Genomic DNA, 14,062 nt, shown 5'->3' with positions numbered 1-14,062 from the left:
ACGTCCGTTCCTTTGTTCTGACCACCACCATCACTTTGTCCTAGTGTCCATTCCGCCCCAAGACCCTTCTTCCAGACGAGGGCCATTTCGGATGCTTGGCTCCTTTAGTAAAATTTATCCATCACATCTATGGGGGTGCCATTGCGTTTCTTGAGACGCAACAAAGGTTCTCCGCGTTCTCTTTTGACGATGGTGTCACTTGTCTATGTATCAGCTTGATCTTTACGATTACAAACTCAAGAGTCCTGTCAAACAGATCTACTTCGCGTTTCGACTAGAACTGCACCTGGGCAATTCTGCAGCACCGTTCGGCTTATTACCGTCCGTTGCGTAGTAACGTCCTTGAAGCACTGTTATCATTTTGCTTACTATGCGATGCCGGGATTGTAACAGACGTAGTTGCTACCCTGGCATTCCAAGGATAAAGGGCTTTGGCACGTACGTATCTATTATCATTAGGTATCTTGGACAAGTGTAGCTTGCCTCCGACATGTATCTCATACATGCGGAGTGAATATATTATCTTCAAAATGCCCAAGACACAGTTAAACGTCGTTGAACGTGCATACACTGTCGACCTATCTGCATATGCTGATTAGGGGTTACGAGGTTATTGGCTATCGACCCTCAAGTGTTCTTTGAAACAGAAAGGCTCATGGGCTAGAAAATCTAGCACGCTACAGACTTTTCAGGTTAACTTGATCGGATGTCAGCATGTGCGGTTATGTTTCATCGGCGAGTTACCCGTGGGCCAGATTTCCATCTCCATCCTGGTCATGGCTATCATTCCGTTATCAGCAGAACAGCGCAGAAACATAAATAATTTACTGGTCGGGGCAGACAACGTTATCATTTAGCTCGATGCTGAGTAGAATATCCCTGTTACCTTCAAATTACTTATAAGGGCCGCAGGAAAAGGTCTTTCAATGCTTTCATACAGTTCTAGGATATCATATTATACATCTTTCCTGTACAAAATATACAGAATCCTACGCGAACCTGAAGATATATAATTAAATTGCATATAGTGCTTCGGCAGTCGAATGAAATCGCTATGCGGGAAGACTATGAATCCCATCACTTCCGCCATGAGACAGGCAAGGTGCGAGTCATAACCGAGCAGGAGGATATGGTGCATCTCTATTGGTGCGATGATAGGGAGACAAAGCATCATCATGGTGCAGTCTCAACGCAATAAACCTCTGATGTGTTCCGGTATCAGCTCGGTGGGCAAGCTGGCGATACTGTCTAAAGGAGCCCTCTTTGCCAGGGCCAGTAAATTCATGCGAAGGTTCTTCATCTCTTCATCGTCGTCCGTCCGTTCCCCGCCCACGGCAGCCAGATCTTTCAACTTCCCCGCGACGTATTCAAGCACTACACCAAGTTCTTTGGAGGTCTCGAGCACTTGTTCCCTCTTCACAAACATCTTCCCTTGCCACGCCTCCTCGCTCTCGAATAATTCCTCTGGCCGCCGAATTAATGCTTCCATATCAATCTTTTCTGATAAATGAGGACCTCCGACGATTGGATTCACGATATTCTCCTCCACCCACTCAGCTAACCATCCGGTTTGTCCCACAAACTCAGACAGACTTTTCACATACGCCAGGCCATCTACGCCTCCGTAGACGGTGTCTTGAATGTATGATTCGTCTTCCGTCGCAGTTTCTTCAAGCATCTGCTTGAGCTCTTCGCCCGATTCCCACAATTCGCCTTCAACACATGCAAATGACCCCCAATCAACAGGATGTGCTTCTCTCTGCCTTCTGTCCTTCTCTCTAATGACTTCATACCCTTCTTCACGCCCCTTTGCCCTGGTAGTAATACCTTTGACGAGGTTCCAATGCTTTCTCGTAGGTGGGTTGTTAATGATAAGGGACGGTCGTGTGGGAGGAAGGGTGACAGGTATAGGATATGACGGTGGTTGCGGCTGTGGAGTTGAGTCTGCGTTCGGTGGTGGTGTCCCGGCAGATAAAAACTGTGGTGTACTTGCCGAGGTGGTGGTAGTAGAAGGCGCAGTTGAGTATATCGGCACCAAACCCAATCTCGCTGGTCTCTCATCTGGGACGAGAACCGACAGAATCGAAAATGGGTCTTCCGCTGGTAGAGGGGACGTTAGGCACATGCGTATTTCACGTCGACGTACTCACTCTCGGCATAATCCAGACTACCATCTGCGGCATACGGGGGACCCTCCTTCTCAAATCGCAAACGCTCCTTTTTTGTTCGATAGCGTTTGCCTACAGAAGTCAACAAGACTGAAATAAGTGTTTTACCAACACACATACCTTTCACCTTCAACTCCAGCATCACCCTCGCCCAGTCTGACCCTGGTGGGAAATCACCTAAACCATCTTTACTGCCAGGAAGACGGCCATCTTCGATACTCTCCGAGACACTCGTCTTTGGCGCGGCCGGAGCGGGTTTCTTATATGGGGCTCTGGTACTCCTCCTTCGCCCAAAGTCCTCTTCGGTTCCGGTAGCAGTAGCAGTTAGTTCTGGAATGGCTTCATCCACATCCATCGCTTGGTTTGAATCGAAGGCGCCGTCGGATACGCCTTCAATTTCGTTGTCTCCAACAACATCGACGGTCCACTCTGTCTCGTATTGAATCACGGTCCCCGCCGAACGAGCTATCAGATCAAGCCCTGCTGCCTCTATTCTCTCCGCTTCGGTATGGTATATTGACCCTGGCGGATTGAAAGATTTGGCATTACCAGTAACAAGTTTAAGGTCCGACTGCACACTTATTAGCTGTGAAGGACTTTGCTATCTGAGTTACGCACCGTAAACTCTTCCAAGCTTCTGTATCGCCCTCTCTCCACTTTGCTTGCCATCGTCCCCAAGTCCATCGGATGTTTGACAACGTCCGTGTAGCCTGGCACCAAAGACACATCTACGGGTGAGAGAAAGAAAGCATAAGCATCTTTTCTAGACGCACATCAGCACGGCATCAGCAGGAAAACGACATGACATACCTTTTTATTTGCGCAATTATCTTGCTCAGCACCTCCTTCAACGGTTTCAGCTTTACTGGCCGGGGCGCCTTTGGTAGTGGAGGCACGCCATACTGCAACTCATATCCTGAGTTTTTTGTCCCTCTCTTTCTCTTGCTGACACCAGTATGTGACTTGCTTGGCTTGTTATGCGTTGTAGCATGCAAACTCTTCAACGATGGTAGCTTCAGTGTCAACCGAGGTAGTGTGGGCTGAGGTGAATCTCCAAAGTGTGGCTGGGGTGAATCCGCATACCTCGAACTCGTTGCTTGTGGTGTCGAAGGGTAAGAAGGGACCGAATCATCGCTGTCGAGGTCCACAGAAACAGAAAACGACTCGTCATCGACATCCATTGCTAGTGACCTTGATTATGTCAGACCAACGCTCGATTTGGAATGGTTCCCTTCCGGACCGCCTGTACGCGACAACATTCTGCTGCTCCCCAGAAAACAGGCGTCTGGTTCTCGTGATTTCAGGAACTATACACCCATTTTAATTTTTTGCACACCGGTTCTTTGGTACCACACGGCAGGCATATACAGCTGTTATTTCTGTTTCCTCTACTGCGGTCCTCTCTATTTTTATTGTCTCAACTGAACCCGACACTTACTAATAATAAGAACCACTGAAGAGGAACTGCGTCTCAAGGCTATAAGAACTCCTGTACTACGACTGTCCCCCCCACCGCCTCTGTCCTCCGCAATGGGCTCAGATGTCACTGGCCATTTGGACCCCACACTCTACGTACTGACAGAAGACGAAACTGCCTTCTTTAAAACTCAAACTGGAATAGAAGACGTCAATGCGCTCAAGAACCATATCTTTACTATCCAAGAGGAGGCGTACAAGGTAAATGCACCTAGTGACTAATAAATATCCGAATGGCACAAAGCCGTACAGGTGTACCCTTATCCGTGCATTCGCCGTTTCACCTTTGCCAAGTCAGCGGTTTTTCAGTCTGCCGTGTCGACCTTGTCTGATTCTAACACTTAGGTTGAAGATTTCGAGACAGCCATGCTATCAACAGTTCTTAAATCTTGGAAAAGATCGCAAGGGGGCTATCTATGCCGACATTGGATGCTGCTGTTCGTAAATCTTCTATCTATGTCTGCCCCTTGAATCTCTAACGTCTGTATAGTCGGAAATGACCCCAGAAAGGCCGTTGTAGATGGCTACTCCGTAGAGCAAGTCGTGGCCTCCGATTTGCATCCTGGTATGAACTTTCTACCCTATAATTTGTCCTGCACAATCTGAATATATGGCACAGAGTTCTGGGAACTCGGACATAGGCTCTTCAAGAGCACAGCCGAGACATTCCCAGCTCGCTTCATCCCTGCAGATATCTTTCAGTTGAAAGGTCTATCGAGGGAAGACGTTCCTGCCCCTGTTCCGGAGCTTTCCCAAGTGCAATCTCTAGCGGAGCTGCGAGGGCACATCTCCGCCATTCATACCTCGGCATTTTTCCATCTGTTTGATGAAGAAGGGCAGTTCGAAATCGCAAATATTATGGCGGCACTGCTGTCATCTGAACCCGGGTCAATGATTTTTGGATCACACGTTGGTCGGCGCGAGAAAGGTTTCCGTACTGCCAGTGAAGTCGGTTCCAATGGCGTACATCGCAGTAACATGTTCTGCCACTCACCCGAGAGTTGGCGATTGCTATGGGATGGCGAAATATTCCCCAAGGGCACCGTTCGCGTTGATACTTCCTTGCATGCAGAAGAACGTCCAGGTTTAGGCTTGGTGGTAGCATATCTCTTCGTTTGGTGCATAACGGTTTTGTAGACTAGGTCTCCTGAATTTATAGGATATTGTGAATTGGTACTGAGAATCAGGCGGTGTTTATAGTGCCAGGTGACAAGGGAAAGAGATACACCGTGTCTTCGGGCCAGAAATGTGTCTTTGGAGCGAAATTCGCAATCAACAACAGTAGCTTCGGAGCATCGGACCGACAATGTGCAAACAAGCGCCTGACTTTAGCGGACAATCTTTCTGATCCTCTAGGAGCCTCGAATGAAGATATCCCTGCTGCTCATTTATTCTCTCCTGCTTGGGTGCTTCTTTTGCTTGGACGGCCTTCGTTTTCACATCGGCCTTGCAACGGTCTTCTTTTCGTCTCAGACTCGACGTTGAACTACCAGAAGCCTTCCAATAGCACTATCGCTGTCCCCACGAGGTGTTTGTTATCTTGAATAAACCCGATGCTTATGATACTGTGACGTCCTCTGGTGGTGCATCAAGGTTCACTGTTCACCCAATACCGGTAGTAGTAGGAGGATCGGCACTTCCTGTTTTCCATCGGTGACATGTTATTCCTGTCTTCTCTAACGCGGTACTTTCTACTCTGCATACTGTAAAGCTAGGCACAACTGGATCCGCGGTTTTTTTGATACTGACTAAGACCCTTGGTCCGAATTATTTTTCGTCTCCCCACAATGTCTGGTTCCCGTCCTCTTGACCCCACACTCTACGCGCTGACCAATGACGAAGCTTCCTTCTTCAAATCCCAGACTGGGATTGAAGACGATGTCACGCTCAAGAGCCATATTTCTGAGGTCCAGGAAGAAGCGTACAAGGTCTATGGGTGTATTTTTGCCTAATATCAGTTTAATGAAACAATAATATGTAGATATGCCCTTATCCATGTATTCGTCGGTTTGCATTCACAAAGTGAGTTATCTTTGATCAGTTCTATGTGATTTTCTTACTACAGCATCTACTAGAATGTACATTTCGAGATATCCATGTTATCAGAGGTTTCTGAATCTCGGAAAAGAGCGTAAAGGAGCCATCTATGCCGACATTGGATGTTGCTGTGAGTTGCCTTCTTCTTGTAGTACACCCTACCTCAAATTCTCAATGTTCGCACAGTCGGCAATGACCCCAGAAAGGCGGTCCTGGATGGCTATCCCGTCAAGCAAGTTCTAGCCTCCGACTTGCGTCCTGGTATGTTCTCATCTTAAAATAGCTTCCTGATGTACAATCTAAGATATATCACAGAGTTTTGGGACCTCGGACACAGACTCTTCAGGAGCACACCTGATAATTTCCCGGCACGTTTCATCCCGGCCGATATCTTCCAGCTGGAAGATTTGCCGAAGAAAGGAGACTCTGTCTCTGAACTTTCCCAAGTAAAATCCATGGGCGAACTCAGAGGGAGTATCTCCGCCATCCACACATCAGCTCTTTTTCATCTCTTTGAAGAAGAAAGGCAGCTCGAACTCGCAAGGAATCTGGCTGCTTTACTGTCGTCTGAACCTGGGTCCATGATTTTTGGATCGCACGGCGGTCGACCGAAGAAAGGAATCCGCATCGAGGTCGCCCCCGGTTGCAATAACGATAGAAATATGTTTTGCCACTCACCTGAGAGTTGGCGATCACTATGGGATGGCGAAGTATTCCCCAGAGGCACTGTTCGCGTCGACGTGTCCCTGGATAAAACGGAGCGCCCAGATATGGTAACACTTGATCCTAGTGTCCAACAATATCTCCTAGTTTGGTGCATAACGATTCTGTGATCTGTAATCGACGCCAAAACAGCCTGGTTGTTAACAGAACCATTGCGCCAGTGGTTGTCTTGAATAATATATTGTTGTGTTGTTACAGCGCCATTACCATTATCTGTACTGTGTGTGATGGTACTGAATGGTAATACAAGAGTATCCAGAACTAAGGACCATCTCGGCGCCTGAAGAACTCCATTTCTTCCTACAACGTGCCAATTGATTAAACCACTACCGGCATTTACCGAATCAGCCGACATTCTACCGGTACTTAGACCAACACTAGCGAGTAACCAGGACGATGTGCTTTCTGTCGGGCCGGAGGTCGTTTATACCAGCAGAGTTCAGACGACAACGGAAGGTTTCAGTGGAGGAGCTCAGCAGCATTGAATATTTACTGAGCTTCTTGGACCTGTAAGGCTATCTGATCCTGGCTATCTGCGGTGTATACCACTTCATTGGGTTATAGAGATATTACCAGACTTCCATGGCCGATTGTACCCCCTGCAGCGTACAAGTTTGCTATTTTTGATATCTCCGGCATGGGTCTTTCCATTTTTTTTTAGAGTTTTCTGGCAATCCATGCTCAACTGTCTCGGCCCCTTTGCTATTGATCAAGACTCCCATCCACCGCAATGAGTTCTCTTCGTCCCTTGGACCCCTCACTCTACGTGCTGGCCGACGACGAGGTTGTATTCATCAAATCTCAAACTGGAATAGATGACGACGAGGAACTGAAGAGACATATACTTGCTATACAGGAGGAAGCGTACAAGGTGAATCCATTGCTCATCGCTCAAAGCTAGTGCAATGGAATGACGGTATACAGTTAGAACCTTATCCATGCATACGACGATTTGGATTTGCGAAGTAGGTAATATTTGGACGCCGGATCAATTCTGTTTTGACTCGGAGCTAGATGGAATATCTCAAGGCAACCGTGCTATCATCAGTTCTTGAATCTTGGACAAATGCGCAAGGGAACTATTTACGTCGATATTGGATGTTGCTGTGAGTAACCTTCTTGTTTTACCATTACTTCTCCTCAAATTCGGGATGTGCGCGTAGTGGGTAGTGACGCCAGAAAAGCAGTCTCGGATGGTTATCCCATAGATCAAGTTATAGCTTCCGACTTGCGTCCTGGTATGCCTTTACCGTTTACTCAGATTTCGTAGATTCTGAATATACCATCCAGAATTCTGGGACTTGGGACATAAACTCTTCAAGAGCACTCCTGAAACCTTCCCAGCACGTTTTATCTCTGCAGACATCTTCCAGCTGAAATATTTGGCATCAGAAGCCGTACGCGCTCCCCCAATCGACCTCTCCAAAGTGCAACTTTTATCGGAGCTCAGAGGAAGCGTCTCTGCCATTCATGCATCGGCCCTTTTTCATCTCTTTGATGAAGGAAGACAGTTCGAACTTGCCAAAATTATGGCGTCTCTATTGTCGTCCGCGCCAGGGTCCATGATATTTGGATCGCATGGTAGTCAACCGGAGAAAGGTATCCGGACCGAGATTGCTTCAAACAAGGGTTGGAGCAGTAATATGTTTTGCCACTCACCTGAAAGCTGGCGATCGCTCTGGGATGGCGGGGTGTTTCCCAAGGACGCCATTCGTGTGGATGTATCTTTGCTTGAGACAGAACGCCCGGATATGGTGGCCATAAAAATGGATTCGAGCGTCAAAACATATCTTCTCGTATGGTGCATAACGGTTTTGTAGTGACATCTCTCGTTGGATTTCACAGAATATTTTTGACCTAGATTTACTGGCGTACAAACTATGCCGAAGTTCCCTATGTTATGCCGTGTTGACTTTAACGCTCTTCTTTCTATTTTTCGCCTTACCAATAAGTACTATGGAAACCGCGGCACTTCTAACCGATATCTAACCCCACTCTGAGGCTGCCTTCTGTGGGCCAAAAATTAGTTCTAGTTTGTATCCATTAGGTCCCTCGTTTTACGCACTAGCAGAGGGAGCGGGCTGAGGAGTCCATATTCGCTATCCCGCTCTTAAGTAGTTTCACCCACTACTACACCGAAATAACGGCATTCAGGTGTGCGTTTTTTTTACCCGTGTTATCAGGATCCGGTACTGAAAACCACGTTGATGAACACCCCACTGTCCAAAGCCGTCCCTTTCCAGTGCCCACAATGAATTCTGACCATCCTTTGAACCCGTCGCTCTACGCACCAGCCGAGGATGAGGTTGCATTTTTCAAATCTCAGACTGGAATAGACAACGATGAAGAGCTAAGAAGTCATATATTCGCTATCCAGGAAGAGGCATACAAGGTGATCGATATTCATTCTCAGTGGTCGCTTCATGCCAATGTGGTGACTACGCAGATTTACCCTTATCCGTGCATTCATCGTTTCGGATTTGCTCAGTGCGTAACATTTGCCGGATCTCATTTCGTTGCCTTAACCTAGTCAACGTCGAGATTCAACATTTCCAGGCAACCATACTATCAACAGCTCTTGAACCTCGGAAAAGACTGTAAAGGGATCTATGTTGATCTTGGATGCTGTGGTCAGTGATCAGTTCGTTGTACATCTATTTTACCTGATACTGATGGTTTATCTAGTTGGCACTGGCGCTAGAAAGGCAGTCATGGATGGCTATCCCATAAAGCAAATTATCGCCTCTGATTTGCGCCCCGGTATGAAGAACCTGACCTATGGTTAACTCAACAGGATCTTAATGTGTCAGATAGAATTTTGGGAAATCGGTCATAAGCTCTTCAAGAGTACTCCTGAAACCTTCCCAGCACGTTTCATCCCTGCAGACATCTTCGACTTGGAGGGTCTATCAAAAGAAGAAGCAGGCCCTGTCTCCGACATCTCTAAAGTGCAGTCTTTAGCAGAGCTCAGAGGAAACGTCTCTGCTATCCACGCTTCTGCCCTCTTCCATCTCTTCAATGAAGAAGAACAATCCAAACTCGCCAAAATCATTGCATCCCTGTTGTCATCTGCTCCAGGTTCCATGATCTTCGGGACACAGAGCGGTCGACCCGAGGGACGTAATTATCTCAAGACCGCTCGCAATAACCGCGATAGATATGACATGTTCTGTCACTCGCCAGAGAGTTGGAAATCATTCTGGGATGGTGGGGTATTTCCCAAAGGCACTGTGCGTGTTGATGCATCATTGCATGAAACGGCGGTCAGGCTCTCAGAATTGATGATCTTGACTGACGAAACTAGTACCGAGAATTACTATTTCCTCACCTGGTGTATAACAGTTTTGTAAATTAGGTCTCTTGATTTTGTAGGATACTTTGGTATGTATATAGGTTGCACGAAACTTCATGAGAATCTACGACGAAGAACTTGTAGGCTGTGGCATCCTAATGTTCCGTCTCCTCCCAAGTCCTGCCGACAGTTTTGACCAGGTCCTTCTCGGTGACTTGTTTGCCGCTGGAGAAATAGCCTGAGGCGATCTTAGCATCGATCTCAACGCGCGAGTCAGGAGGAATCAAGTGGTCTGTACATAGCGCATCAGCAGACCGTGCACGACTACACCGTGTTATTCCGTACGTACCAGGAATATCATATCGCTTGAGGATGGGAATACCGCTATTCACGATGGCATCATATTTCCTACACAACAGAGAACCGTTAGCGCCAAAAGGTCAAACGCGCGTATATAGAACGCACATGTCACTCATCGAAACCATGTTGTCAATCTTCTTGACTCCGAGCCAATGGAGAACGTCGGGCATCAACGCCTGGAATCGCATGTCCTTAACACCGGCAATGAGTTCAGTCGACTTGAAGTATTTGTCCGCGGAATCACCACCACGCTTTCGCAGGTTGTAGACAAGGTACTTCGTCACTTCCCCAAGAGCGCGGCCCTCCTTCCGGAAATACACCACAACACCGACGCCACCTTGCTGTGCGGTGCGAACGCACTCTTCGATGGCGTAGATAAGGTATGGTTTACATGTGCAGATATCTGAGCCGAACACGTCGGATCCATTGCACTCGTCGTGAACACGAAGAGTTAGAACCTTGCTCTCGTCGGACATGAACGCGGGGTCTCCGAAGATGTACACGGTCATGCCACCGATGGGAGGGAGGAAAACTTTGATATCGGGCCGAGTGATGAGTTCAGGGTACATTCCGCCTGTTTCTTCAAACAGGGCGCGACGGAGAAGACTCTCGGATCTACCAGGAGTGTTATACAATGTAATACATCGTGGAGAGATGGTACAAACATTTGGAAGCGCTCTGCAACACCAGGGAGGAACCAAACAGGCTCCACTGCGGCCTTACTCACTTTCATTTCCACCCCGGGATCAGATTCACAAACCTTGCCCGTCTCATCCAGCAATGGGCGACTCTTGAGGAGAATCTTACCGTCCACTTCGAGGGTTCCCTTTCTTACGCTATCGTCGATCTCACTCAACTTCATGTGAGCCTTGGTGATGGCAATACTGGGCCTGGCGTCCAGACCGAGTTCTTCCACTTCCTTCTTGAATACGGACGGAACAAGATGACCCCATGGATCGAAGGAAACAATTTTCTTGGGATCGGCCCAGGAAGGCTGTGGAGGAATAGAAACCGGGGGATCGGTAAGGTTGTAGTCGGGCTTGTGAGTCAAAGACAGACTACCCATTGCGACAGAGAGAGCACGATAGATGGAGTAGGATCCAGAATGAGCACCCAGAGCATTGCGCTGCTTGATGGACGATGGAAGACGCGAACATATGACTGGACCACGGGTAGTAGGGTCCGCGGCACCCCAGATGAGAGGGTGAGGTGCGATGCCATGCTGGTCCGGGTAGGCTCAAACACGTTGTTAGACAAATATTCAGATAATAACATGTATACTCACTGGTAAGGTTAACTCTGCCTGGATACAGAACTTTCTCACGTTCCTTGTCGGTTTTCATACGTGAAGGAGGGCTTGAGGACAATGAACCCTTGGAGGCGATATCGCTGGTCGAAGGAGGGGTAGGGATAGGAGTACTACGGCGCTCAGGAGTTGCTGGCTTTATTTTCCCATCTGTAACTGCATCCAACTGGTTCACAATGTAATGCTCAATATCTGGAAAGAAAACAAAGATAGGCCAATATACCTTTGCTTGCAACGTCTGCTGGGACACTTGGAGCGCCTGCAACTGGGCTAGAATCTGCGACAATACTTCTTCAGAGGCTGGCATGACTTCCTTCGTTGTATTCGCTCGAATGACCCCTAGGGAGAAAAGAGAGAAAGGAAAAGGACAACGCCAATCATGCAACGTGCCTTTATACGTCCTGCTTATCAATTTCGATATCGGTCCGAAATCCGATGAGTTGCCTGTTATCGGCCGCGCCTTTGCCGCGGTTTCGGTGCAATCAAAAATACTGCTCAAATTCATTGAAGCGGACCGAGCGATAGCTTGACCGATGCTGAGTATCTGTGTGCAGGAGAGAGAAGGAAACTTACTCTCTGCCTCTTTTCAAAGCTGCAGGCTTTCCCGTACGAAATCCATGGACATGGCACATCCACCGGTCCACGCAGTTACAATACGACGTTAATTTTGGAGATGTGCAGAGACCGCGGACGACGCTCGGGGTAATAATGGAACGCACGTGTCTTATCGTGGAATAAACGCCGAGCGCAAAAAACGTCGTAACGAGAATAGAAATCTTTTGCGCAAGGTGATGTGAGTGTAACATGTCATATTCACCAGCGGCAAATCGTGCAGGGCCGTTCTTCACATGCTCTTACTGCAAATGCCCAAGTACTGGCCGAAAAACAAACCGGCGAACGAACTTGACACAAACTGCGCAAGAGAAGGGAAGTGAACGGCCGCAACTGCTTAAACAATTTGGCAGACTTACATAGCTCTACGGCGACGGACGGAAGCTGTCCGCTGATAGGAAGTATTTCTTCAAAGCCATGGATAGCCGAAGCGGACAAGGGTTCTTCTCACAAAGAAAAGCTGTCCACTGTCCAATGGAGACTCCTACTGTAATGTCTCTGAGATGATGAGAGAGGAATGAAGGGGGGGAAAAGTTGAGTCCAGACGACACGGTCCGGAAGATCATTCCGAAAGGCCGGATCACATTCAGAGGTACTACATGTAAGAAAAATAACATGAACCAGAGAGCCTATCAATCTACAAAACTGTAATGCACCAAACGAGATATAATTTCGTGCTTGAACCATCCGCTACAGTTTCCTTGAGAAAGGCGTCAACATTGACAACACCCTCAGGGAAGACACCTCCATTCCAAAGTGCCTTCCAACTCTCGGGCGAGTGACAGAACATCGACATGGTACGGTTACCGACAGTCTCGTTACGTACACCCTTGGTGGGATTGCCACCATGAGAACCAAAAATCATCGACCCGGGGGCAGAGGACAGCAGAGCCGCCATGATCTTGGCAAGTTCGAACTGCTGCTGCTCATCAAAGAGGTGGAAAAGAGATGAAGCATGAATAGCAGAGACGCGTCCTGAAAGTTCGGCAAAGGATTGGAGCTTAGACAACTCGGGGCCGGACACCAAGGGCTGCTTTGCCAAAATTTTGAGCTCGAATATGTCGCCAGGGATGAATCGCGCCGGGAAACTTTCTGGTGTACTCTTGAAGAGTTTGTGCCCAAGATCCCAGAATTCTGACACGCATCAAAATAAGATGAGGGGTTGCGTTATTGTTGACAATGATAAGTCTCACCTGGACACAAGTCTGTGGCTATAGTTTGCTGGATAGGATACCCATCGGAGACCGTCTTTCGGATGTCATTTCCAACTGTGGCTTGCTCAGACGTCGAACACAAAAGAAAAACAAACGACTGACAGCAGCATCCAATGTCGGTATAGATAGCTTCCAGGCGCTCCTTCACAATCTTCAAGAATTGTTGGTAAGACGGATGCCTTGAGATCTTCATCCTATAGGCGATCATCAGGCCGAGGTGAGTGGAAACGTGAGCACCTCGCACCGTAGAAAAGCAAAATGGCGAATGCACGGATAAGGGTAAATCTACGAGGTGACGCATAAGAAGACAGCAGAGGTCATTGAAATATGACCACACGCCTTGTACGCTTCCTCTTGAATAGCTAGCTAGAATGTGGTTCTTCAATTCGACATCGCTTTGTATTCCCGTTTCCGCCTTGAAGAACGCCGTCTCTTCTTCAGTTAAGGCGTAAAGAGAGAAATCTAGAGGGGCGGAAGCAGGTTCATCCATGACTGAGATGGTGGAAGCAAGGACTCGTGCTTACTAGCTTATATATCCCTGGGTGAGTCATTGCGGTAGCGACAAGGGAATCACAAACTTATTGGGTTGTCCCGAGAAGTATACGTGGCCGTTTCGAGTAGACTAGGTCGAAAAACCACCGGCCCGGCCTACCCATCTTCAAAATTCATCAGTGAATGTCCAGTAATGATACCAGTGGGTAGTAAACTTTTACTATAAACACAGATGGCGCGTCATCGAGGGCCTCTGTCGCCCAAGAACCGTATCAATTGGCTTCGACAAGGCTCAGTTCCAAAATACATTCCATTCTACCGACAGTAATTCGGAATCATCCTAAGGCGCACCGTTAATTCATCTTTCTATGATTGCAACGAA

General features: G+C 47.8%; 7 protein-coding genes across 7 annotated transcripts; 4 read left to right on the top strand and 3 right to left on the bottom strand.

Moving 5' to 3' along the window:
• Positions 1–918: 918 nt before the first annotated feature.
• On the bottom strand, positions 919–3,362 carry BT62DRAFT_946189 (uncharacterized protein). Its single transcript, XM_043187972.1, has 5 exons — positions 2,979–3,362; positions 2,787–2,931; positions 2,289–2,739; positions 2,151–2,240; positions 919–2,100 (listed from the first exon to the last, which is right to left on the bottom strand). The coding sequence occupies exons 1-5, from the start codon at positions 3,347–3,349 to the stop codon at positions 1,187–1,189; spliced, it is 1,971 nt and encodes a 656-aa protein (XP_043042122.1). The 5' UTR covers positions 3,350–3,362; the 3' UTR covers positions 919–1,186.
• A 336-nt stretch (positions 3,363–3,698) lies between these two features.
• Positions 3,699–4,825, top strand: BT62DRAFT_992644 (uncharacterized protein; the record flags this gene model as incomplete). The annotated part of the gene is made up of 5 exons (XM_043190354.1): positions 3,699–3,845; positions 3,897–3,937; positions 3,990–4,081; positions 4,135–4,209; positions 4,264–4,825. The coding sequence occupies 5 exons, from the start codon at positions 3,699–3,701 to the stop codon at positions 4,779–4,781; spliced, it is 873 nt and encodes a 290-aa protein (XP_043042121.1). The 3' UTR covers positions 4,782–4,825.
• Positions 4,826–5,004: 179 nt separating this feature from the next.
• On the top strand, positions 5,005–6,614 carry BT62DRAFT_992643 (uncharacterized protein). Its single transcript, XM_043190353.1, has 5 exons — positions 5,005–5,572; positions 5,626–5,666; positions 5,720–5,811; positions 5,868–5,942; positions 5,997–6,614. The coding sequence occupies exons 1-5, from the start codon at positions 5,432–5,434 to the stop codon at positions 6,512–6,514; spliced, it is 867 nt and encodes a 288-aa protein (XP_043042120.1). The 5' UTR covers positions 5,005–5,431; the 3' UTR covers positions 6,515–6,614.
• Positions 6,615–7,039: 425 nt separating this feature from the next.
• Positions 7,040–8,566, top strand: BT62DRAFT_717960 (uncharacterized protein). The gene is made up of 5 exons (XM_043181995.1): positions 7,040–7,275; positions 7,329–7,369; positions 7,419–7,510; positions 7,568–7,642; positions 7,695–8,566. Exons 1-5 carry the CDS (start codon positions 7,135–7,137, stop codon positions 8,222–8,224), a joined length of 879 nt encoding a protein of 292 aa, XP_043042119.1. The 5' UTR covers positions 7,040–7,134; the 3' UTR covers positions 8,225–8,566.
• On the top strand, positions 8,323–9,834 carry BT62DRAFT_929708 (uncharacterized protein). The gene is made up of 6 exons (XM_043185781.1): positions 8,323–8,558; positions 8,634–8,796; positions 8,851–8,891; positions 8,946–9,034; positions 9,090–9,164; positions 9,219–9,834. The coding sequence occupies exons 2-6, from the start codon at positions 8,656–8,658 to the stop codon at positions 9,752–9,754; spliced, it is 882 nt and encodes a 293-aa protein (XP_043042118.1). The 5' UTR covers positions 8,323–8,558; positions 8,634–8,655; the 3' UTR covers positions 9,755–9,834.
• Positions 9,835–9,851: 17 nt separating this feature from the next.
• BT62DRAFT_889675 (uncharacterized protein) lies at positions 9,852–11,669 on the bottom strand (the record flags this gene model as incomplete). The annotated part of the gene is made up of 6 exons (XM_043182996.1): positions 9,852–9,988; positions 10,046–10,104; positions 10,162–10,671; positions 10,722–11,292; positions 11,342–11,528; positions 11,586–11,669. 6 exons carry the CDS (start codon positions 11,667–11,669, stop codon positions 9,852–9,854), a joined length of 1,548 nt encoding a protein of 515 aa, XP_043042117.1.
• Positions 11,670–12,611: 942 nt separating this feature from the next.
• Positions 12,612–13,678, bottom strand: BT62DRAFT_888871 (uncharacterized protein; the record flags this gene model as incomplete). Its single annotated transcript, XM_043182973.1, has 5 exons — positions 12,612–13,108; positions 13,168–13,242; positions 13,291–13,382; positions 13,433–13,473; positions 13,535–13,678. The coding sequence occupies 5 exons, from the start codon at positions 13,676–13,678 to the stop codon at positions 12,612–12,614; spliced, it is 849 nt and encodes a 282-aa protein (XP_043042116.1).
• Positions 13,679–14,062: the final 384 nt, after the last annotated feature.

This window comes from Guyanagaster necrorhizus (assembly GCF_019112545.1).
Source record: "Guyanagaster necrorhizus MCA 3950 unplaced genomic scaffold BT62scaffold_7, whole genome shotgun sequence".
NCBI lineage: Eukaryota > Fungi > Basidiomycota > Agaricomycetes > Agaricales > Physalacriaceae > Guyanagaster > Guyanagaster necrorhizus.
Note: the sequence above shows the minus strand (reverse complement) of the source record. Positions and strands in the feature narration are given on the sequence as shown.

Coding starts and splice junctions, on each gene's coding strand:
- BT62DRAFT_929708 (XM_043185781.1), top strand. CDS start 8,656: ATGAATTCTGACCATCCTTTGAACCCGTCGCTCTACGCACCAGCCGAG. Junction 8,797..8,850: donor TCCAGGAAGAGGCATACAAG/GTGATCGATATT, acceptor GTGACTACGCAG/ATTTACCCTTATCCGTGCAT. Junction 9,165..9,218: donor CGCCTCTGATTTGCGCCCCG/GTATGAAGAACC, acceptor TGTGTCAGATAG/AATTTTGGGAAATCGGTCAT.
- BT62DRAFT_946189 (XM_043187972.1), bottom strand. CDS start 3,349: ATGGATGTCGATGACGAGTCGTTTTCTGTTTCTGTGGACCTCGACAGC. Junction 2,241..2,288: donor GCTGGAGTTGAAGGTGAAAG/GTATGTGTGTTG, acceptor TGACTTCTGTAG/GCAAACGCTATCGAACAAAA. Junction 2,101..2,150: donor TAGTCTGGATTATGCCGAGA/GTGAGTACGTCG, acceptor CCCCTCTACCAG/CGGAAGACCCATTTTCGATT.
- BT62DRAFT_717960 (XM_043181995.1), top strand. CDS start 7,135: ATGAGTTCTCTTCGTCCCTTGGACCCCTCACTCTACGTGCTGGCCGAC. Junction 7,370..7,418: donor CGACGATTTGGATTTGCGAA/GTAGGTAATATT, acceptor ACTCGGAGCTAG/ATGGAATATCTCAAGGCAAC. Junction 7,511..7,567: donor CGTCGATATTGGATGTTGCT/GTGAGTAACCTT, acceptor ATGTGCGCGTAG/TGGGTAGTGACGCCAGAAAA.
- BT62DRAFT_992643 (XM_043190353.1), top strand. CDS start 5,432: ATGTCTGGTTCCCGTCCTCTTGACCCCACACTCTACGCGCTGACCAAT. Junction 5,812..5,867: donor TGCCGACATTGGATGTTGCT/GTGAGTTGCCTT, acceptor ATGTTCGCACAG/TCGGCAATGACCCCAGAAAG. Junction 5,943..5,996: donor AGCCTCCGACTTGCGTCCTG/GTATGTTCTCAT, acceptor GATATATCACAG/AGTTTTGGGACCTCGGACAC.